The sequence below is a fragment of the Triplophysa rosa genome, linkage group LG1 (assembly GCF_024868665.1).
Source record: "Triplophysa rosa linkage group LG1, Trosa_1v2, whole genome shotgun sequence".
Classification (NCBI taxonomy): Eukaryota; Metazoa; Chordata; class Actinopteri; order Cypriniformes; family Nemacheilidae; genus Triplophysa; species Triplophysa rosa.
Genome location: NC_079890.1, coordinates 18,522,265 through 18,547,795, shown reverse-complemented (window position 1 = coordinate 18,547,795; position 25,531 = coordinate 18,522,265). Strand labels below are relative to the sequence as shown.

At 39.1% G+C, this 25,531-nt stretch overlaps 1 protein-coding gene across 1 annotated transcript in view; it reads left to right on the top strand.

Annotated features, from left to right (window-relative positions):
- Positions 1-2,364: 2,364 nt before the first annotated feature.
- itga11a (integrin, alpha 11a) overlaps positions 2,365-25,531 on the top strand; it is a 57,092-nt gene continuing 33,925 nt past the window's right edge. Inside the window, exons 1-9 of the mRNA XM_057339823.1 lie at positions 2,365-2,500; positions 9,611-9,722; positions 19,778-19,890; positions 20,378-20,469; positions 21,192-21,306; positions 24,112-24,239; positions 24,332-24,480; positions 24,893-25,037; positions 25,365-25,530. Coding sequence (XP_057195806.1) covers positions 2,449-2,500; positions 9,611-9,722; positions 19,778-19,890; positions 20,378-20,469; positions 21,192-21,306; positions 24,112-24,239; positions 24,332-24,480; positions 24,893-25,037; positions 25,365-25,530 — 1,072 coding nt within the window. The 5' untranslated portion in view covers positions 2,365-2,448. The remainder of the gene's footprint in view (positions 2,501-9,610; positions 9,723-19,777; positions 19,891-20,377; positions 20,470-21,191; positions 21,307-24,111; positions 24,240-24,331; positions 24,481-24,892; positions 25,038-25,364; position 25,531) is intronic.

The following is a 25,531-nucleotide window of genomic DNA, read 5'->3' as shown; positions in this document are numbered from 1 at the left end:
TGCTGATAAATGCACAAGTTGCTTTAGGATGAAATCAGTTCAGACAGAGCACACAGTTCAGAATTGTTGACTGTAGTTCCCGCGTTTGAACAGCATCATACAGAGACATTGAAAAGGTCAAGATTTGGATCAGAGCTCTGGTGTTGGGTTGTTTTGACTGACACTTTACACTGTGGTGACTCTGGCGTTCACAACACATCAGTCTTTCCTCTGTGTGTCCTCTGCCAACAGTTTGTGTTTATGTGTTCATCTGCACTAGCCAATGGCAAATTTCAAACAGAGAATGAGAATAAGAGGAACCTAGAGACGCTTCAATCTTGCGTGTGAGAAACAGATATATCTGAGAATATCTGAAATTATGTCACTTCCTCTTTATTATGTCTTTTATTTTTTTAGTTTATATATCAGATTTTTTTACAGCAAGTCATTCAGATTGCTTTAATTGTGGATTGTAAATCTGAGATCTGATGAAGGTCAACACCATTATTGCAGATGTTTTAACTTTTATATTATTTTACATGATTAGGCATACATAATGCAACAGGTTCATAGAGGTTATTGAGATGATTGTTTGCAGTTGCTGCTGCTGTATGAGACATCATCCGTGGTCATGAGGCAAGTAGTGCTACTGCAAAGGGCAGGAATTGATTTCCATCCTCTCAACGGGGGGCTCTGGACCTCCACATTTGAGAAGGAAGGAATGAGGGTCAGTTTTCCAAAAACAATTCGCACTGTTCAGACAACTACTTTCTGCAGTTCTTTCTCTATTTTAATCCCTCTTCTTACAGAATTCCCTCGTGACTGTAAATATTGGCATAGTAATTTTGGTCAGTAGCTGCATCACGGACAGAGCACATTTCACCTCCATGTGGAAACAGTGACTGCAGCAACCTAACTCCCTCATAGGCTCCTTTTCTCTTTCGGAGACTTGCATTTTAATTGTAGGTTTCTCTCAGATTTATCATTTGTTTTAGTCTGTTGACATTTTGCAAACTGACAGTGGGGATTCTTAAGCTATGAGCTGAAACCCCAAAATTCTTGTTTAAAAACTACTTTATGTTGTATTGTGTAATGAGATCTTCTCTTGCCATCTATCCAATAACAGTCTTTAATTCTCATCTGCTTGTCTTTATCCACTTTAGAAAAGGACAGGAGCATCAGTTTGCTTGCTTCTGTTCTTATAGACCATATTGAATGAATAAATGTATTAGCTCAGTCACAGGAGCATTTGCTGCTTTAAATTTTCTGGGGGGGGGGGATTATCAAAATATATTTTATGTCTCAAACTTCAAACTCTTTGACTCTGTAAGCATCTTTCTGAGTAACTACTACACTCTTCCTAAGTAGACTATACTCTTCTGCAAAATGTGAACAATTTCAGCATTCCCATCTGCCTCCATTCCAAAGAGGGTGAATTAGTTTGTGCTTTTAGGAGTTCCAGCCTTAAAAAGCAATTGTTTCTTTCCTTTCATCAGTTCTTTCTTTTAAGTACTTTTAATAATAAAAGCAAGAGCCTTTACTCTGGATGTTTAAAGAGCTTTAGTCTTTTATAACAAATATTAAAAAAAGGAATTTGTGATATTTATTAGTACTTGATATGATCCAGTAAAACAAGTGCATTCTTTTAATATTGTCATTATGGTTGTAGACAATACTATACATTAAATGTTATGATTATAGTTTTGTTCAGTTGATCTATTAATTACCAACACAAGACCTGTCAAAGTGTGTGTTTTATCATCATTTTTTTGCCGTATTAGATTGACGTGTAAGAGTACATTTAAACGGCATGTTCTTTTTAATCAAATTTAATAACTGTGGTTTTGTTTCTTTCAAGGTCAAGTTAAAATGGAGGTGCGCCAAAGCGGACTGAATGTCGGCATCAGTTATTTTATAATCTGTAATTATAGGTTTGGTTTGGGTGGTCTGGATGGTAGCTGAGGTTGTGCTTAGAGTTTGTCAGTGGGCTTTATAAGGTGACATGCAGCCATGCGAACCACAAATCTCGGCATGAAAACATGATATATATATATAGATTTATGGTATAAATCTGAATGTATGCCGTTTATATGCTACACAAATAAGATTATGGAAAGTCATTATTCGATGCACAACTATCCCTAACCCTTGAATTTATCATCTGAGAGTCTGCATGAGCTCATGGTACACTGACCTAACTCAACCATAGATGGACAGACAGTCAAAGTGAAACGAAAGAGGGAGGAAGTTGAAGAGAGAGAGAAAAGGGAGAAGATCAGACTGTTGGCTGAATGAGCACCTCCTTTTAGTTCGGCCACAGTCCCCTCCTCCTTAACTCAGATATAGTGAGGTTTTTAGCAGGAATAGAGGCAATCAGAGCCGGTGGTAAAGGAGAACTCACTGTCAGGATATTCTATCCATACGCACGTGCACACACACTCACGCAGACTAACACACACTCTTTCACGCATGGAGTACTACTGCACAATCTTACTCTGGATTCTCTGCAGCATGCTGCCAGGTAAGTGTGTTTGTGTGCATATGTGTGTGTTTTAAAGAGATAGCTTTTTAAAATAAAAAAACAACTGAAATCTCAATGGCAAGTATATATATGAAAGTTGAATAAGTGCCATGGATGTGATTTGTGTGTATGTTATTATATCCCGGCATTCTGCTTCTCCCACGTCTGCTTTCCACTGTCAGGCTCTGTTACATTGACCTCCTGTGATAAATGAAGATGCTGGATTGGCTGGTGTTTACACTCGCTTCAGTTTTTATTCTAGCACTTGCATACTTTATAATTAAAGATGTTATCAGGCATATATTGGGAGCTCATAGTTTCCTGTCTGTGAAAGAGCTGGTGAGCAGCCAGATTAAAGTTCAGTTGTGTGCAATGACAATCTCATAAGTATATTTAAGAAGAGACCTGGTGTCTGGTGCCGTCCTGGGTCAGAGGGTTCTGGAGAGCTTAAATTTGAAGTCTCATCCTAATTTCTATCGAAATAGGCAATCAAGAAGGATTTTTAAGTGTCTGTTTTATAATTTGATCATTGATAAAAAGAGTGTTGTTAAAGGGCTAAGAAAGAGTGTGGAGGTGTGTGGATTAGTCTGTAAACACATGCATGTTTCTTGTTGAGAGTTTGTTAGTCTTGTGGTTACTTAGCTTGTCCAGCTGCCAATAAGCCAGCTGTGACCCAGGGGCATTCTAATAGCATCTGTGACGAGGGAGGCGTGACGAGAGCCGTGGGAGGAGGAAGCGGGGCCGGTGGCGCGAGCGATAATGAGTGTCAGCTGGGCGCCACACCGGCCTCGTATCTCTCACGGAGGAGATCAGAAGAATAAAAAGGACGAGCGACAGGAGGATACGGCGAGAGAGGACCGTGCCCGGACATATTAAGTTTTGTTTATGTTGGTGTGGCCGGCAGTCGACCGTGAGGTGGCTGCCAGCCTTTTTACTGTTGGATTTTTGTTTGTTTATTTTTGATTAAAGTTTATTGTTGAATGTTCGCCGGTTCCCGCCTCCTTCCTTCCCGTTTATTGAGCTTTTATTACAGCGTCCAAAAATGTTACCTCTACACTACTATAATACTGTTTATTCTGCCACTGTCAGTCTTTGGTCCTATCTGTACTGTTGTAATGCTCAAAACTGATGTAAGGTGTAAACCAGTGGTTCTCAAACTTTTCAGATCAAGTACCACCTTTAATAAAATTAGTTGTTCCAAGTACCACATAATGACCACCATAGAAAATCACATGAATAAACACTTAATAGTATTAATAGTAGAGCTGTGAATCTTTTTCTTTAAACCTCTTCCTCCAATTCTAATGTATTATTAATCATACAAGCACCTTATTTACCAGCTGTTTGTACATGTTTTTTTTCCATGTTTTCAAGTTAGTCAGCAGTAATAGTGGACACAAAACACTTTTCTGTAGTGTACTGTAAACAGGGCTTTGTAAACTCTTATGGGGGATTTATTAACTTTTTAGGGACATGCAGAAAGCCTACAAACTTATATTAAAGACAAACAATGTGGAAAGAATATTTAACACAGAAGATAAATAAATACACGTATACTTTAACATCAAGAGAGCAGCTGTAGCCTATATAACAAACAGAGACTCATGCTTTACTGCAGCGACTTGTCAAAGCGACGGGTCAAAAATACATCGCAACGTGCGCTTCATTGATTTAACCTTGAGTAGATGCAGACGCGTGTTGAATTAGCACTTTACAGCAATAACAACAGCTTTAAACAGCGGTTCAAGTGCAGAAATACATAAGAAACTTAATTTGCAAGCAGCACGTCGGAAGAGAGAGTGATTTCATAAGCCTCTACTTATGGTTCCACTTTGTTTTTGCTATTAAAAGACAAATATTAATTTGTTTAATTGAGGAATTACAGAGCTTAGTAAGTAATGCTTGACTGTGGCTGATGCCACGTGCCTCAGATAGTTTACTTTGGCCAAAGACCCCGTCACTGGCCATCATGCTCATCCAGTCCTAATCATCTCTCAGCAGTGCTTCAATGAGCTTTCCAGACCACAGAGCTCACAGTAAGAAGTCAGCATGAAGTAAGCAATGTCTGGTCATTTTGGTCTTGATCTGTGAGTGTAATATAATGTATATTAGTCCCTGAGGAACAGCACATACTGTAAAAGCATAACGCTCATGAGATCTTAGGCAAAAGATGTGCATTTCCGGCATGTGGAGTTTATTAAAAGGCAATCCGCTGTCTCATAATCCTTGCCAGTGGGCATCAGTGAGGCTCATTAGCATCAGGGCAGTTCCTCACAAAAAAATGTTGTGGAGGAGGGAAGTGATGACTGAGGGCTGAGCAGATGTGCAGAGAGGGTGTCTGTCACAGTATGTGGGCTTGGCAGTACACATCTGCATCTTTAATTAGACTGGAACAAATCTAAGCGTTTGGCATTGGTGGCTTTCATTTGGTTGGATTGTTGTGGGTTCTAGTTTTGATTGTAAATTTGATTTTGGTGTGTGGTGTGGTAGATCTGCCCTGCAGTAGATGTGGCCTTTGTGTCAGGATCAAATTTGGTTTAGCCCTTTTATTTCAGTGTTCAGGCATGTGACATTGACATTATTAGAGAAATATCACCTCGTATTGTTCCCCTTTAGGATATCTGGCAACAACAGTGAGTGTGTTTTATATCTGAAATAATGTATATCATAAGATCAACCCGATGTAGCACCTTAGCTTTTTTTAGCTGTCTCTCAGAAGATTATGTTATGTGTAAATGCACAATGCTAAATAATAATGCTCAATTAATAAATAAATAAATGAATAAAATAAATGACTGCTGTGACTTCAGCGAGTTGTTTAGGGTTTCTGGTTAAGGTCTTGAGATTTGGTCTTGATATGGATATCATGTTAAAGCTGCAATCCGTAACTAGGGGTGTAACAATATATCAAAGTATTGTATATCACAATACAAAAACATAAAGATATGTATCGTAGAGCTATTAAGATATATGTAGTAGAGCTATGGCAATATGTTTTTAAATGATTTTTATGTTAAAATTCAGTTTTATTTTTCAGTGACAGATCTATTCAGTTTTGATTAGTTTACATAAAAATGGTTTAATTAAACCTTGAATGTTAACATAATAACACGTTACTCAAAATTGTCCATGTTTTAGGAAAAATCATTTGAGTGTCAATTTTAAATGTACATTTTTTAAACAAATATCGCGATGCAATCGTAACAGTAAATATATCGTATATATCTTTTTTTTTTTTTTTTTAGATTTAGATTCAATTTATTGTCATTGCACATGTACGAAGGTACAAGGCAACGAAATGTGACCTCTGCATTTAACCCATCCAGAGAGTAGTGAACACAAGTACCCCCGGAGCAGTGGGCAGCTATCACTGCAGCGCCCGGGGAGCAAGTAGGGGTAAGGTGCCTTGCTCAAGGGCACCTCAGTTGTTACCCGCCGGCCCTGGGAATCGAACCGGCAACCTTCTGGTCACAAGTCCGACTCTCTAACCATTAGGCCACAACTGCCCCAGTAACTAGATTTTGATTTTTTTAGATTTAGATATCGTGTATCGTATTGAATACGTTGCTTCACCCCTCCCTTTCAGAGCACTATGGTGGCTGACACAGTACTAAGATGTCGTCACGTTTTCAATTATTTGCCGAAGGAGATAACGTATTTACAAAATGCGCTCTGTAGAGCAGTTTGTCCGTTTAGGGCTACTGTAGAAACAACATGACGAATTCCATGTAAGGGGACCCGCAGATAGAAATAACTCATTCTAATGTAATAAAAACATAACACTTCCTTATGTAAGGTCTTTATACACCACTGAAGACATAGTTATGTATATTATATTCCATTCCTGTCAATAGATCCTCCAAAAACTTTGACTTTGAAAACTTGACTTTATTATGTACTTTCTCAATAATTTATTTTTGAATAAAAAACGATACAGATTGTGGCTTTAAGAGCTTTTCTGCTGCCTTTATGAACAAATAAAAGCAAAGAGAGATACTCTGTTGGAAAACCTGTTTCTCACTGTTGGGATGAGAAAGCGAAAATAAGACTAAAACATGATGCCAGATTTGATTATGGATCATGTGAACAGGCATATTCACAAAATGTTCATCCCTCCTTCATTTTTACAATGTTTTGGATAAAAGTGGCCTGCTACAGTAAATGAATGTATGCAAATGAGCATGTGCGCTACCCACTGTTGTGGGGTTCAGTCAAGATCCAGAAGATTGTTAACATTCTGCATGCATAGACACTCGTAGACTGGTGATTCTTCATCAGTTTGACTGTTGTGTGGCTCCTGTAGCTTGATTGGGGTCCAGAAGAAGCGCGGGCCTAGCCTGCACACTGAGCACAACCCTTACAGCCGCTGTAGTGAGGTTTATTTATCTGGGCAAAAAATTTCATACACTGGAAACCAACTCTAGCCTGCTATAGGACCTGCTGACATTACACAGAATATTAAAGCATCTGCCACGTTAGTGCTTTTAAATGGAAAATAGAACCTCTCTGCTCCCCTTTTTCTCAGGCTTTTTCCTTAGGTTTTTAGGGGTAAATCTATTCTCAGATGGTGTCTGGGACAGTTTGCCTTGACATACTGCACTGAAAGCTGGTTAGATGTGTATTAAATGCACTGTGGAAGAAATGATCAAAATTATCATTAATTGTACCATTGACATTCATTTTATGGACACATAACCACTGAGACTTAGCTCAAAATATCTTCTTTTGTTTTCCACAGACGAAAGAGTCATGTTTTGAATGACATGAGGGTGAATAAATGATGACAAAATGTTTGTTTTTGGATGAACTATTCCTTTATGGCTTTGACTCCATTCATTTTGATTTTATTCATGATACCTATTTGCCAGATAAACATGCTTATCAGTTTCATTTTTTCTATAGGAGGATGAAGGATTTGATTAGAAAAATTCATTGTGTGAACTTTGAAGCAGAGGTCAAATATAGCTTCTCTACGTGAGCCTTCATTGCTGGTCTCAGTGGGACACACTCCTGCTCAGAAATAATACTCCTAAAGTGACTGCCAGCGTCATTCGCACACGAAATTCTTACCATCACAGCGGAAGGCAAATGTAACGCTTGGAAAACATGTGGTCTACATTATCGCCTATGCATTCTTCTGACTGACCGATTAATGTGCAAATAGGGTTTTACATCATCCTTAACACTACAGTAGCCTGTCATCATTTTTATCCACACACAGAGAACGTGGAAAAGGGAAAGAAAGAGAGAGGCACTTTAGATAAAGCGAAAGGCACTTTTCTCTTTACTAAGAAAAAGAAGCTATTGTCATGTCATCCATTGATCTTTTCCTTGAAATGATACACTGATGGAAACTACTTTCCGTGAAACATTATTACGAATAATTGTTACATTTTCACTGGTGACAGCTGGAAGATAAATTATTTATTTGGAGAGAAAGTTTATTAATGGTATCCAGAGGAAAAGTTTTTATTCGCTGCTTTTTATTATGGAGACCAAACTGTATGGCAGGGTGACGTGGGGCCACCATTGAAAATCAGGCTTTTCATCAGACCCCATTGTATGTCGCCATGTTTTTTGTTCACATGTATACATTCCTACACAGTGATTTTCACATGTGCAGGGTTATGAGTATTCAGAGTAAAGAAGATTAACAGTGTAATTTTCAGGTAAATTCACCATTGTGTTTACAGTTAAATCAAAGCTTGCTTTTAGACCTGCTTTAGATTTATTTTAAAAGCCAATGCTGATAGACACTAATCTGTATGATATGAAGGTTGCCATCATGTGATGTCCTAAGATAAAAAACCCACCTTAGCAACATGCTTTTGGTTTGAATTTGACTACTGTACCCTGCATTGTGATTGAAATTGGATCTGTCTCATAATTCTCTGTCAGTCAGCCACAACATCCCTACTTTATTTTTTGACTGACAGAAAGTCAAGCCTTTTGTGGTGATTGACAGCTTAATTGTTTAGTCTCATCTACAGTATGATGAGGTTCAATGGTCCTGTGTCTCCCACACTAGTCTGTTGACAGAGTTGGAGGGGGTCAGGTCGGGCGGCTTTCTCAGTGATCGTGAGCATTTGACTGATTATGAAGGAGCTTCAGCGGAGGACCTACATGGGAGTGTTTGTTAATTCAATTTACACCAGTGACCAAGAAGGTCCTAACATAAACAGAAGTCAAACTAGACATCTTCATAGACATGTAGCAAGTGAATTCTGTTTTCAGAATTGAACCTGAAACTGAAAATCTGAATCTGAATTCTGAATTTCTGAGTTTCTTTCTTCTGCAGAACACAAAAGAAGATATTGTGAAGACTGTTGGTAACCAAACAATTCACATCTATTGTACAGACACAATACTAATGCAAGTCAATGGGTACCGCCACATTCTTCAAAATATCTTTTGTGTTCCACAGAAGAACACACCATACAGGTTTAAAATGACAAGAGAGTGAGTAAATCATTTTCATTTTTGGGTGAACTATCCATTTAACAAATAGATTTCAGCATCACACCTTTATAAACCTTTAAACTCAGAATGCCAAATTTATTTTATGTGTGTAAAGTTACTTGCATTTACAAGGGTACTCATTGCTGTTCAGCCAACTACTGAATGTTCTAAGTTAATAAATGAAGTATTTGAAGTAGGGATGCACTGATACCAGTATCGGGCCCGATACTAAGCTCATGTACTCATACTCGTATACTCATAAAAATGCACCGATACCAAAGGCCGATACCTCATGTGACATAACTGACAGAACTGACTGAAATTTGTTGTGAAATTGGATTTGCAAGTTTGTGAAAAGCACATAAAATTATTATTTTTTCATAATGTGTTTAAGGTGGAGTTGTTTCTAATTATGAAGCTATAGAGAATGTGATGCTGACATCACGCCCTATGTTGCATGTTGCAGTGGCGCCGCCATCTTGGGAGGATAATACTCCACTGCTATTATTGCAACTCATCAGTCACCGTAAATTGGGTTCATTACTGGAGCTCCACAGATCCTAGAACCTGCTGCCAGTGCTAGTAAATGCAGTTATATGTCCAAACACATCACAGATGCCTAATGTTTGAATTGCTTGTGTCTGTTTACAGGGTTCCATGACTGTTTTAACATTGACACCAGTAATCACAAGATCATAAAGGGGTCCAGGCAGACGCAGTTTGGCTACACTGTCCAACAACACACGGCCGGGGGAGAGAAGTGGTAAGAAGCCCCCTTTTACCTTATCATGTTACTCCTCTTCCTCCTAAAACTTACTATTTTACAGACGAAGGTTAAATATGGTTGTAATACTGTACAAAGAAAGGAAGGAAGGAAAGAGGCGGGAACCGGCGAATGATAACCAACTTTTAATAATAAAATAAACCAACAACAAAACGAAAGTAAAGTGCCGACAGCTACCTCACGGTCAACTGCCGGCCACACAAACATAAATAAAACTTAACACAATGTCCAGGGGCCTCATGTACAAAGACTTGCGTTGATTCCATACTAAAACATTGCATACGGACAAAGCTGTAAATAAAAAAAAAACTCATGCCAGACATGAAGTTGGCGTGGAGGAACGTACATTCTCACGTTAATTTCACTTTTAGTACATCCGACCGTGAGCGTAAAAGCTGGCGTACGCAACGTTAATACATGAGGCCCCAGGCCTGGTCCTCTCGTCCTTTTATGCTTCCGTAGCTCCTCCGTGAGAGATGCGAGACTGGTGCAATGCGCAGCTGACACTCATTATCACTCGCGTCACCGACCTCGCACCGTTCCCTCACGGCTCTCGTCCCGCCTTCCTCTTTACCATGGTTAAATAAGTATTAATGAAAATGCTAGTGGTATGATGTTTGTCGCAAATAAATTTACGTGTGATGATTTGGAGCTAGATGTGTAATACAGTTTATGAGAGTTGGCTGTGAATATGTCTGATGACAATCACCTGTCCAGTAATGTATGTGTGATTGCGTGTAGAATCAAAAAAGAAAGCTGTTAACCTCTCATTTACCTCTTTATTGTCATATCACTAAAATACTTATAAAATACAAGAGCATTTCCAATGGGAGTTTTATCTGTTCCTCTTTATAATTATAATTTTTTCCCATTCTGCTTACTGTAAGGTCCTGAAAAAGGATCTCTACCTCACATTCCCCAGATAATAACTAAATGGCTTGGAATGTACTTTAAATGTGAGTGTGTGTTGTCAGTTTAGCTGTAGACTGATGCGGGGTGATATCAACAAAGACTTTCTCAAGTAAGCGGCTGCCAAACAGACCCCCGTTCTGTCTCTGCCCCATTCACACTGCATCTGGAAGCCATTAACAGGCCAAAATACATTTTCAGTGTGGCATGTGTGTCTGCCTTGAGTCGTGTGTGTGTTCGTGTGTATCGTATTCTTGGAGACGTGTGCTGTGAATGAGTGATTCACAAGCAGCTCTCACACAACATAAACAGCTGACACAATAGACACACAGAACACATCGACACAGACACGCATATTCATACACTACAAATAAAGACGAGATGATGTTTGAAAGGCCAGTTAGCTGGGTAAGCCAATCACTAGATATATTTTGAATGCCAATTTAAGTTAACATCTCATGATGAGATGAGAAATAACAGTATACATGTACAGTATTTCTGCTGCTGGCAATACCCAATCTTTCTGTGTGTGTGTGGGAGAGAGAAACTAGGGACCTTGTGGTGTGTTTGTGCTGGCATGACTTTAGGCGATAGGAGAGGAAAAGGGTTTCGCAGGAGTTGGCTGCAGACAGTAGCTAATCGTCATTATGCGGTAAGGCTACTTCAGATCATTTGAAGAGGGGAAATGCTCTGAACACTGAAACACCGCTGGCTATTTACTTGTGCATGTGTGTACTGATGTCTGACTCAGGAAATATCTTGATTAGCAGATCCTCAGAGGAGAATGTTATGTCCAAGAAAGTAATGGAGTCTTGCTATTCTTACGACCCCTGAGTGTGGAAAACACACAATACATTCACTCTGACAGTTCAGGTTATTTATCATGTAGTTTTTTGCTCTGGGCAGGACTCCTGCTCATTTCAGTGAAGTGACTAAAGTGTTTTGACATACGCTTGACTGGGGGTGAGTGGAGTATTGCTAAACTACTTCTGAGGTAGCAGTCGCTGCAGAGGCAGGGTCTTCATCAAAGGGGTATGAACCGGAATGTTGTCCCTGGCCCTGTGACAAGAGAGACCTTGAATGTATAACCTACTCACGTGGTCCCACAATATGTTGTTCCGGGCCTGTGAATGTAAATAACAGCTTTTTTCTGAGGTTTGAGCTTTCAAATGTTTGACTAACAATAGTTCTGCATACTGCGTATAACCAAAGTCTGTTTATGAAAGTTGTGCCACTCGGCAGCCATGTTTGCAACGCCTCTCGGCAGCTATGTACATCATAGCAAGACAACAATCTTGTCAGTCAATCTCCTTGAATGGTTATTCAAGGTCGCTTCAGCTAGTGTGCATGCACTCATCCCTAGTCATTGTAATCTTGTTAATATATATCTTTGGTATTACACAGTACGTAGTACCAACATTTATTTTATAGCATGTGGAACATTGTGTAGTTCATTTAGTTGAATTACAGTTATGGAAAAATAAGGCTTCAATTTTGACACTTTCATCATGTAGTGTGTCAAAGTAGACAAGAAATGTACAGTTGATATTATTACTTCTGGTTTATTCGTCAGTAGTGTATAGTAGTGTATACTGCACATTTTGGCATACAAAAACTTGTCATAATGCGATCTACTCCATATTGCTAAATATTGGTAAAATATTACAAATTCTTTATTTGTGAATCAAGGGTCACCATGTTAAACACATCAGCATGCCGTTGAAAAAGGTGTTCTTCCTCTGCAATTGTAAGAGGCACAGAAGGGGTTTTAGTGGTGAATAAAAATGGGGGAAAGGGGTTGGCAACACACGCATCAACTGTGGTTACTGAAACCAAGGAGTCTGTGGACTTTAAGGTAGTATAATGTTTTCGCCTATTCTTCTCTTTAAACTGTAGGAATATGCATTTTACTTTAGTACAACAGGAAAGTTTGGAACACTTTCAGTGTACATGTATGAGTTCCAAGACACCACCGTTGTACTATATATATTGGAACAGTCTCAGCTGTTCCTGCCATATTTAATAGCAGATACGAAATTACAGGCTAGAAACTTTGAAATGATCATGTTACATCTTCTGAACAACCGTGTTCCACAAATGAGTGTTTCATTTTTTTGCAAAAGGATAAACCATATGAGGAGTTTAAATGATGAGTATACACATTTTTTGTTTCCACACGTCACCAAGAATTACATGCATGTATTAGCTTGTTGTGTTTGACAATATAATATTAGAAAATTAAATCTAATATTACATTTTTTTGGATGGATTTTGAATTCCTTGATCACCTCTGTTTACATCTGCATTGTTTCCACATCCAAATGTACCCATTGCACTACTAATATTAGTTAGTGAAATCTTTTCCCGGCCTCTAGCTTTGTGATTATTAAAGCTGATTCCGCTTGATACAGCTCCCATTGCACAACTCATAGGAAGCATGAGGGGGTTTGGCGGCCAGAGGAATTGTCAATGACTACAGTGTTTGGCTTTTTGGAATATTTTAAAGAACGGTATGTGTTTATGTTTGTAGTTTTTAATTTTCTTGTGCACTGCTTTAACTGCAAATCTATCCTTTAATATAGTTGCAAATGTCAGAAGTCAAATTCAAAGACCCCTTCACAGCTTAAAAGCATTGACTTTAAGGCCAGTGCAGTAACTTTACTTGTTTGTAGTCCCAGCTACTGCAGCTAATCCCAAATACTTTATTTCACCCTCTCTCTCTTTCTACTGTGGTATTATAAACTTTATTTTGTTTGAAACAGGATCAGAGCTCATGCATGGAGATAAAATGGCCCAATAAATAGGCTTTTAAAAATTGTAATGCAGTACAGTATAGTGGAAACATGGCTGAATTTAGTAATGGCTTTGTGAGTGCATTTATGAATAGATTTTCAAATTCTGACTTTAAAGGGTATGTATTTCACTTATCTCTCAATGAGAGGTTTGATAATGGTATTGGTTTATTTGAAAGTAGTAAAGAAATAACCTTGAATGTCTTTATAAGGCCTGTCATTTCAATGTTAAGTTAAATAATTCCATTGTAATGACCAATAGTAATTTATTTTATGAACAGTAAAACGTTCATAAAATAAACCATTAGAGAAGCTCAGGAGATGTTTTATAAATGTCCATTAAAATTAAGTCCTTCTCCAGAAGTCTCCTTGGTTGCCAGTGCAGTATTTTCCCAGGGTGGCCACAGCTAACATTTGGAAACTCATAGAATTGTCAGGATCGATCCCTTGACGTAAAGACAAGCGTGGACACATGCAGACACATTAAACATGACACATACACACAGTCTGTTTATTTTTTGAGAGGTTGCAGTTGGAATTCCTTTCTGAGTTGTGACCTTTGGGTGTGCTGTGAGCTCTGAATTCCAGGCAGCAGGAGGGTGAAAGTCTCGTCATCACTAGATTCAGCTGAAATCTAGTTGTATTTAAACAGTTTTCACATTACAGTGTACTGTCAAAACAGCTTCACAGAAATGGTGCTTTAAAGGCATAGTTACACAAAAAGGAAAAACCTGTCATTATTTACACAACCTGTTGTCATTTTTTTCTTCCACAGGACACAAAAGAAGTATTTTTGAAGAATGTTGGTGACTAAACAAAGGCAATACTCATTCGATTTTATGGACACAAAACCAATGCAAGTCAATGGGTACTGCTGTTGTTTGATTACCAACATTCTTCGAAACATCTTATGTTTGTGTTCTGCAGAAGAAAGAAAGTCATACAGGTTTGAAATGACAAGTAATTGAGTAAATTCATTTTCATTTTTTGCTGAACTATCCTTTTAATATCTAGACTGAGCAATGTGAGAGTGACAGGGAAGAAAACTGCCAAGGAAATGATTTATGGACCAGGTTTTTGCTGCACAATGAAATTAACATACCTAATAATAAAAAAAAAAAATTTTCACTGTTGTGTTCATATTAGTTTGCTGTAATGATCAATTCATTTATTTGTATTGGATAAGATACTGAAAATGTGACTGTGTCTGATAATCACTCAAAACAGAATAGATACTTATTGGAAAATCATTTCCAAAAGATTTTTCAAAAATATGGAGTATAGCATGTTGTTGTCACTCAATAACTCACTTAGTCACAGGCTGCGGTTTAAGAAGGATAGACCGTTTGTGGTGCACCTCTCACTTTCTCTCCCAGCGTGCAGTATATGAGTGTGATGAAACAGCATGTCACTGCACTCACTGACACTTCTACAGACCTCATCACAGTACCAGCAAAGCAAGATCTTCTCACTTCCCAAATGTGAAAAACATTCCCTCATTGATGACTTTGCCTTTCCCCTCTGATTTTTCCAGAGGGTTTGGGCTGGTAGTGCAAAGTTTTGTGGGAGACTCCATGTGTAAAGGAGTGTGTATTTTCGAGGCTCTTTATTCTGAGCTATTAGCCCCTTTGTTGCCCGCCACAGAAAAAAAACTAATGAGTTTGAGTCTGATTGTTAAAACAGCTCACTGTGTCACTGCTCTGGAAGTTTGGCTAGACCATTAAATCATTGCAACAATAGTCTCCATTCTCATGCTCATGCTCATCTCTTTTTCTCATTCTTTTTTATTTAGGTGACTGTGTCCTGAGCTGAACTCCAGCTTGAAGTGTGCAGCCAAAGGCTGCTATAACACCAGTAATAATCCCAATATTAATGGCAGTGGAAGTATGTGCACAGTCTGCACTCTTTCTGTGAAAATAATTTCCAGGGACTTTTGAAAATATTTGCATGAATTTTAAGCTGAAGTTGGGTGTTGGTTTTTATGTGTAAGCTTATTTCCTTATATCATGCACATTTCAGACTGCTGTCAATGCTTCTTATATATTTAAAGGAATATTTCACAACAGAATGAGAATTCTGTCAATAATAATTCACCGTCGAGTCACTGTACAAGTGTAAGACTTTCGTTTATCTTCGGAACACATCATTTATTCACCTTCGAGTTGTTCCAGATCTGTATAAAGTTCTTTGTTCTTATGAACAAAGAGAAAGATATTTGGATGAATGCTAGTAACCAAACAGTTCTTGGCCACCATTGACTACCATAATAAGAAAATGTACTTTTTAAAATTACTTTTCTTTATGTTGAAGTTGAACACAAAAGAAGATATTTTGAAGAATGTAGGACAGCAAACAGTTCTGTGGCACTTTTGTAATTTTTCCTACTATGGTAGTCAATGGGGTCCAAGAACTGTTTGGTTATATGCATTCATCTAAATATCTTTATCTGTGTTCAACCATCAAAGAAATGTGTTATGATCCTGTCAGGAAATTCTTAGTTTTGTGGACAGGGTCGTGGCAGCAGCACTTCTTATGTGTTTGTTATGTTATGTGTGGAGACACGTGGCCTTTGTTTTGATGTTGCGACACGTGTCCTCCGGTCGCGTCTCTCAGCCCCGCCCCCTTGTTCTCCACTAGTCTCTTCCCATTAATGTTTCATTCCCCTGACCTGCCCCGTGTTATCTCCCTGTTAGTTCTCTTTAGTCTTGATTCCGGTCACCTGCCCAACACCTCCCCTATGTCATCATCCCCTCGTTAGTGTTCCCATTTAAAGTCCCTCTTGTTTATTGTCCAGTGCGGTTCGTTGTGTGTGCATACTCTAATGATAGAGAAGTCTTGTCTTGCATTCCCCCATGTTAAATCGTGTTCCTGTTTTGCCTGGTCTTGTCATTTGGATCATTGAGTTCTTTTTGGATTATATTATTTGATATCTGGACCTTTCTTGTTTTTGCCCCTCCATGGGAGGTTTTTTGTTTGAAGAGTTTTCCCTTGTTGTTTTGCCCCCTCGTGGGTTTTTTGTTTAATAAAGCTTTTGGTTGATTCAAACGGCTGCCTGCAATTGGGTTCTATTCCCGTTCATGACAGAAATGTATGGCAACGTCTATTTGCACTATGCTATAGATGCTATTAACACTAGTGAAAATAACAGCATTTCTTAGTGATATGCTATTTACACTAACCGAAAATAGCTGTATTTTCTTTGGACTAAGTAGAAATAGTAGTTCGATGCTATTGGTAGCTATAAATAGTGGCAGATAATGTTACTATTTGCACCTCAGTATTGTTTATGTCATGGCTCTGCTTCCTTAGTCATGTTTTTCTTGGTCCTGTAGCAGAGCCATGGCAAAGCTTTTGGTTATGTGTGGAGAGAAACATATTATTGTCCGTTTGACAATAATATACGTTCTCTCCAGTGTCTTGTCATTGGCCCCATTCCTCTCGTTTCCTCGTTATCTTTCCCTGAGTGTTTAATTACCCACACCTGCCCCGTGTCGTTATCCTTTGTCTGTCTTCCCTATATAATACCCTCATGTGTCATTGTCCTGTGTCGGTCATTGCGTGTGTATGTACTACGTCGTGTATGTGAATCGTGCCAGTCGTTGTTCCTGTGTTCCTGTTTCTATAACCCAGTCCTGTCTTAGTAAGTGTTAGTTTAGTTTCTGTCAAAGTGTTGTCTAGTTTATTGTTTAGGTAGTCTTGGTCTTGTTGCTCGTTTTATTATTTTGTTATCTTTTCGTTCACCCCCTCGCGGGTGTTTTTGTTTCTTTGTATTTATAATAAAGTCTTGTTTGTTAACCCCTTCACCGCCTGCCTGCATTTGGGTTCTCTTCTGCCAATCCGTGACAGTTTAATTATTATGCAATAATAACAGAGTGTAAATCATTATATTTCTAAAAATTATTAAAATGATGGCAAGTTATTGAGATATTAAAGCTCTACACCTACACCTAACCTAAACTTTACGAATAAAAATGAATTTTAAGTCTTACATCAATTTTATTGAAAACAAATGCCTTTATGATCTGTAATGTGATAGAAAAAGGTGAAAGAGCGTTTTCAGTGAGAGTTGGATTAGAATCTCAGTCTCCAGCGCCAAAGCCACACAAACTTTACACCTTACGCCACTGGAGTCACTGTTTGAAATGGCGTCGTTCTTTCTCTATTCCAATCACATATTGGTGGGCGGAGCTAGTGCAAATAGTCTCTGCCAACAATGCGAGCTATTTGTACTCCGTGTAAAAAGACACTCCAGAAATGTATACAGGTTTGGAACAACTAGAGAGTAAGTAATTCATGACAGAATTTTCATTTTTGGATGAACCTTTAAGATGAGGCCCAAGAGCTTCTGACTCACCAAAGACAGCAATGCCACCTTACACTCAAAGCACAGAAAGTTAGTAAAGACATAATTTTAAAACATCCATGTGAGTACAATGGTTCAACTTTTAATCCTATGAAACGACAAGAATACTTTGAATGTGCAATAAAACAAAAATGGCAACTGTTCAATAATTTTCTCTCTTCCACGTCCACGAGAGCACGTGACCTCATCAAAACAATCTTAATTTGTGTTTGGAAGATAAACAAAGCTCTTACTGTTGTGGAATGATTCGAGGGTGAGTAAATTATGAGAGAATTTTCATTCTTTACTGAACTATCCCTTTAATTCCTTCACTATAAATGGCCTGTGTTGTCTTACATTTAGTATAACATTGAAGTCATGTTATGTTAGGAAAGTTACATTCAGATTTGCACTGGTGACTCTTGCCAAACACAGAAATATTGCAAGTCGAGGGGCCCGTGGCGGTGACCCCTGCCCTGTGTAGAACACTCGTGGAGGTCTGGATCTGCAATAAACGAGTGTCAGATATCAATTCCCTGAATCGCACGCTTCCTGAGTGAGTTTTGCTGCTGTGTAGAGCATTAACCTCTACAACCCGTCAGAATCAGCTTAAGATGTGCTCATATTCGGCGTGTGTGAGATTTAAACAGTGCTTTTGTCAGTTTGGCTTTAACACACAGAATGCTTTGTAAACATATAGTGCATATAACCTTAAACCAGAGACATGAAGATTTATATGCAATGGCTCCAAATAATTTACCCAGCATTGCTTTTAAAGAATGAGTTAATAATGAAACCTATTGTTTAAGATTACTGTTGAAGTTATTAAGTAGCCTCTGGGTTACAGTGAGTGCCGCTCTTGAGAAAATCTAGCGTTTTACAAGAGAGCCACTCTTTAAAAAAGGCAGACAAATAACCCACGGATCATAAAAATGGCTCGGCCCGTTTGCAGTCAATGGAATTTTGTTTCCCACGTTTTACTGTCACTCATTAGTACTTCTCTACATCTGATAGCATCATATTGTTGTCCTTGCTATAAACTAATTATAAAGTTGAGTGACATTTAAAGGGATACTTCACCCAAAAATGAAAATTCTGTCATCATTTACTCACCCTCAAGTTGTTCCAAACCTGTATGAATTTCTTTGTTCTGTTGAACACAGAGAAAGATATTTTGAAGAATGTAGGTAACCAAGCAGTTCTCATCCCCCATTTTCTGCCATAGTGGGGAAAATAAATACTATGGGAGTCAATTTTGGGGTGAACTATCCCTTTAAGGCCTCATCCTGGCCTGCCTCTGACATCTACACACAGAGTCAAGCTTGTTTTCTCTTTCCCCTGAGATGACTGTCAACACAAAGGAATTCTGTGTCTTTAACATAAACAGTAGAAAGCCGAAGCTCCCATGCTGCTGCGTTTAAGGATGTCTGGTGATCTATAACTGGGTAATTGTGCCCTATAACACTACTAAGTGAAAGTGACGATCTGTGCCTTTAAAAACTGAATGCTTCCATAAGAGGTACTGACTGCGGCGCAGCCCCTGCACCTGATGGGTGTCCCTAGTTGCTCCATGCAGGAGCAGTATTACGTGCCAAGCTGCTGTTGGAGCGAATGGAGCGAAGCATTTAGTCAGTCTGGGTCACAGTGCGCAAATTTCACCAGGCACACAAACAGCTCTCAGCGGCACGCTGCATACCTAACCGCCCTGTGAGCCTCCGTTAATCCATTACCTCAGACGTCAACATCCAACTGAACCTGTTTAAACATTCCTGTGCCGGTAGATTCTACTTACCTGTCATCTGTTGCTGATTCACTTCCTCTAACCTCCTTTCACATTGATGTTTTCAAAGGGAGCTTAAGTCAACAAGCTTCCGGCTGTTGTGTTTCTTACAGGAAAGTGAATTACACATCTGCGTTGTGCTTATATGTCTATGACGTTGAATGTTGCGGAATGTCAGTGCTAATATTTATACGATTGTGGATGTTTGTAGGTTACTGGTAGGAGCCCCACTGGAAACAAATGGGCAGCATCAGACAGGAGACGTATACAAATGTCCGCTAAGCAGAAGATCTGGAGGGCCCAGCTGCACCAAACTCAATCTTGGTATGGCGACTATGGATTGTAAATGCTTGATATATAATTAACATAACGTCTTTGAAATTAACTGTCTTAAATAATTACTTCACAAAGCTTCTATAATGAGTTAAATAAGGGGTAGAGTTGCGGTTTGGTTAAAGTGTTACCAGGCATGCCTTGTGAAAACCAAATGGGGGCACCACATTGATCTTAATAGAGTTTACATGTGCACATCTGGGTTCTTCACTCTACAGAACAAATCTGCGTTGTGGCATATGTATTTTATGTAGTGTTGTGTGTAGATAAGGCCTTTCTGCCAGCTTCAATATGTACACACATAGGAGATGATATGCACATTACAGATAAAGTCAGGAATGTCTAAACAGGATTAACAAATATGTTTATGGTTAGAGGAAGTCCTGTGGAGAAGCCACATATGGATTGTGGTCTGATTTTAGACTCAGATTCATATTTTGCTTGCACGTTTGTAACTCCATCCATTTATTTCCTTAAGGAAGGATATCCTTGACTAATGTCTCCGAGCGCAAGGATAGGATGAGGCTTGGAATGACTCTTTCCTCTAACCCTAAAGACAACAGCTTTGTGGTGAGTCCGAAAAAAATGCGTACTGTCCGTACACACGTATATATTAGTCTTGTGACCCTGCTTGTGAAAATGCATCTGAAGTACTTTTTTGTGATAGTGTTCTGCATAAAATAATGTAAAGAACATCCTGTGAAAATATAACCTTGATATCTTTGAATACTGACTAAGGTCATGTTAAAAATGTATGGTTGAAGTCAAACTTTGATGATCCAACATGATCCAGTTTTATTCCACGACATGGCCACTGAGGTCATCGCACAAAATCCTATTAAAGGTCCCGAAATCCCGCTTAAAGTCCAAAGGAGACCGTGCCGTTTCGGCTGCGGCACCCCGTCTCTGGAACGACCTGCCACTGGAAAACAGATGTTGTGCATGACTAAATCATTTCAAAGTACTTTTAGGAGGACATCTACTTGCATGGGCATTTGGTGTGAGATAGTTTATATTTGATGGTCTTGTGTCTTGTGCTTTGTCATGCTGTTTTATGATTTTTGCTGTCTTCATTTTGGTTATTCTATTTTATATGTTGCCTTACTAGAAATCACTTTGGTCAACATGAGTTGTTTTTAAATGTGCTATATAAATAAAACAAACAAAGAAATCTCATAATGAGATCATGAGACTTTAGTCTGGATTTCATAGACAGGGTCATGTATGTTTTGTATGTAATGTTCCTCGAGGAAATAAGCATATATTATTGGTTCTTTTTTGGTCATTCATAGGCTTGTGGTCCTCTGTGGTCCTACGAATGCGGCAGCTCATACTACAGCACTGGAATTTGCTCCAGAGTCAATGCCAGCTTCAAATTTTCCCGCACTATCGCTCCTGCCTTCCAAAGTAAGCACAATGCACCTCCACGCTCTGTGTGCTACTTGATTTAAAGGGGTCATATGGCGTGAATACGTGTTTTTCTGTGTCTTTGGTGTGTTATAAGTTGCCCCTGCATGTATTAGACACGTAAAATTGCTAAATGTAAAGTGTCGGAACAAAAGATGCATTCTATCTAAAAGTGAACGCTCACCCAGACCTGCCTGAAACGCCTCGTGTAACCACACCCCCACAAATCTACGTCAGTTCGTGGTATGATTTGACGAAGACCGCCCAAATGTATATGCAAGTAAGGTGGGTGTACCTGTCCTAACTATTGCTTTGGAACCTGATGTTCCAAATATGATAAGAGGCGTTACATTACCGTCACACGCTTGCAGTATTCGACCAATCACTACGCACTGGTTAACTGGCGAATCATAGCACACCTCGCTTTTCAGAGCAATGAGCTTTGTAAAAAATCTGCGCGTTTCAGAGAGGCGGGGCAAAGAGGAGATACAAACATGCACGGTATGTGGAAAATACAGTGTTTTTGTCACGGAATGCGTGGCGGAAGAACCCAAGTGCAGGCAGCGGGGATGAAGGGGTTAACGAATACTTTATTTAACAGAAGACAAAACACTGAACAAAGGAAATACCCACGAGGGGGTGTCTGACAGAACAAACTAAAATACAAAACTTGAAACCAAAAACATCCCTCAAGGGGGCAAAACGAGAACTAAAGTAAAAAACTAACACAAGTCACTTTCAGGGACACACAGAGCAAGGCAAGGCAGGAACTCGGGGAACAAGCACAACATACGAGACATTGAACACAAGAAACTCAACGAATCCGCACAAGACAGCAAACACACGGGCATTAAATAGGGAGACAGACAAAGGAAGATAACGAGGGGCAGGTGAGCAACACGAGACACGGCAGGAGAGCAATACAGGAAACAAGAGGGGCGGGGCCAATGACGAGACACGAGAAAGCACATGGAATGTCAAAAGATAAACACCCCATGACTTTCTCACATTAAACATAAGGGATCTGTCACGATCCTGTCACAAGACTAGAAAATCCTGAACAAGAAGGCAGGACCATGACAGTTTTTGCTCCTTAAATCGTGTATACACATTGCATTACATCTAAAACAAACGATGATATTCATTTTAGCCCTGTCATATCACCCCTTTAACTAGGGCATACTTGTGTTAGTGACATTTCTTTAATATGTTTCCATTTTCCGTCTTAACCAGGGACTTGATTTTTAATGTGCATTTGGCCCTGACCATTTCTGGATCTGCCAAAGACAATTAAGTGTGGAATTATTCTCTCTTTTTTAAGAAAATGATCTATTTATAAAGAAAAGAGAATGATTTTTGTGAAATAACCACAGATCTTGTTTTTAGAAATGAATCACTTAAGGTTCAGTCTATGAAATTTAGTGGCAGTCAGGTTTCGAATTGAAACAAAGAGCTCGTTCGCTCCAGAGCATGTGAGGGAAGCAATATTTCGCTCAATGACAGTGCGCTTCGCTCAGTCGCTCACGGACCAAGCAAACGCTTCGCTCACATTCCGCTCACGCTCACCGGTAAACCAAATCCCACTCTGACATAAAATGTGTCTAGTAAGCCTAATTGTTTTCAGTTTATAATAAACTTCTTGAATAAATGTCTAGTTTAAGTAGTAGGCTGAAAAAGAGCAGTTATGTTTCAGTCCGACATTCTGTGACATCAGCCAATATTTTAGTCATTTTTTATTTAAAGAGTGCCTAAAATAACTATAATAACTGATAAAGTATTTTTGATTTTCGTTACTTTATTTCCATGAACATATAGCTGCCATAATGCAACATTCAAAATAAACGCACAAAAGATGAAATGCACTATGAACACCTTTATTATTACTGCGGTTAATAAAAGAAACAGGCTCTAAAGAAAAATAGACCAAAACAAGGGGAAATGCGGTCTTAAAACATCAAACCTCAGTCGTTACAGCATTTTAGAATGTACTTTTAGAAACTTGGACAAAGTAGCTGCGTCTTTGAAGGCTGCATGCGTCCACCGGAGATCACATTTGTCGGCCTCGGCCGCATATGACATTGAGGTTTATTCAGGTTTTATTTCAGAAAAGCAACTGTTACATTAGGTAAGTGACACAATGTCTTCTTAAGAGAAATAAATATAAATGTTATAATGTTTTTTAACTGAAATGAGCCTGTATCAAACCTCTTGTCGCCAGCGCACCTCCGCAAATGGACGAGGCGTTTGTAGTTGACGCGCATGCCGTTGCCGTTGTGCTATTATTCAGGCTTCAGGCTCATGCGGTGTACATGGGACAATAATCCAGCAGCAAAAAAGTAAATCACCAAGAGGGCTGAGCGAGCGACTCTGAGCGTATTGAGCGACCGGAGCGGAATTTTCAGAAAGGCGCTCTCGCTCCGCTTCGCTCACATGCTCTGGTTCGCTCACCCCTCCCTTTCGAAGCACTATGGTGGCTGACACAGGACTAAGATGTCATCATGTTTTTGCTTCTTTGCCGAAGGAGATAACATATTTATGAAATGTGTTCTAGAGCAGATTGTTCGATTAGGGCTACTGTAGAAACAACATGGTGAATTTCATGTAAGGGGACACGCAGTGTATATAGATAAAAATAGCTCATTCTAAGGTAATAAAATCATAACGCTTCATTAGACACCTCTAAAGACGTAGTATTGCATTTCTGTCAATAGATCCTCCAAAAAATTACACATTGGACCTTTAAATTATGCCTTTGAACAGAGTGTTTTGGTGGTTTTATCTTTTTCATCTGATTTTCTCTGTCAGGGTGTGAGACATACATGGACATAGTGATAGTCCTGGATGGTTCAAATTCAATCTACCCCTGGAATGAAGTTCAGGATTTCCTCATTAACATCCTAAGGAAATTTCATGTCGGACCAGGACAGATTCAGGTGTGTTTGACTTTCAAAGCCGCAGTTTCTGGAACAATATGTGTCTTTAATTTTGTCATGTGAAGTGAATCATGTGATTTAATACTGTACAGGTTGGAGTAGTGCAGTATGGGGAAAAGGTGGTAACAGAGTTTCAGCTGAATGACTTCCGCTCTGTGGAGGATGTGGTCAAAGCCGCCAGTAAGATTGGTCAGCGAGGAGGAGAAGAGACCAACACTGCACTAGGAATCAATATTGCACGGTATTGTGCACACATACATAAACATTTTGGCACATTGGCACTAATACGCCAGCTTAATAAAAGCCATTTAATGTATTAATACTGAAACACCTTTGAGCGTTTTCTATTTAAAGGAATAGTTCACCCAGTAAGGAAAATTCTGTCTTCATTTACTCACTCTCTGTATAAATTTCTTCTACACACAGAACGATATTTGGTAGAATGCTTGTAAACAAACAGTAGGAGACATTTCTTTGTAAATGTCTTTGTTCTGTTGAACTCAAAAGAAGATATTTTGAAGAGTGTAGGAAAGCAAACAGTTCTGGGGAACTATTGACTACCATTGTTATTTTTCCTACTATGGTAGTCAAAACTATATATTATCAACAGAGTTTACAAAACACATGATTATTTATTATTGACATCCCTACAGCACACATGCCTTTACTCAGGGAGGCAGAAAAGGAGCCAAGAAGGTCATGATTGTCATCACAGACGGTGAATCACATGACAGCCCTGATCTACAGCATGTCATCGAGGAAAGTGAAAAAGACGGAATCACCCGATATGCCATTGCCGTATGTCCCGCCTTCTTTGCTCACAGTTCTTTCCCTTCTGCTTTCTTTCTTTGGCATGTTTTTTGGTTTTTCCTTTGGTCTGGTCCTTGATCTGATTCCCAGTCTCTTGCTGAGATGATGAGGCGACCCATTTTTAAAATGGGCATACTGTACTTACTTGGGCTGGAAATCTTTGAGGTCACATTTAGATGCTGGCACCAGTAAAACTGGTGACAAGGGCCCAGCGCTTTAAACCTACTTATTGGGCTTTACATTTGAGCTGTTGGTTTGTGTGGGCGTTCAGAAAAAAATAATCGTGTTTAATGATGTGAGCTTTTCTTATTACAGGTACTGGGCTACTATAACCGCAGAGGCATCAACCCTGAAGCATTCCTCAAGGAGATCAAGTACATTGCCAGTGACCCCGACGATAAACATTTCTTCAATGTGACGGATGAAGCAGCTTTGAAGGACATTGTGGACGCTCTTGGAGAGAGGATCTTCAGCTTAGAGGG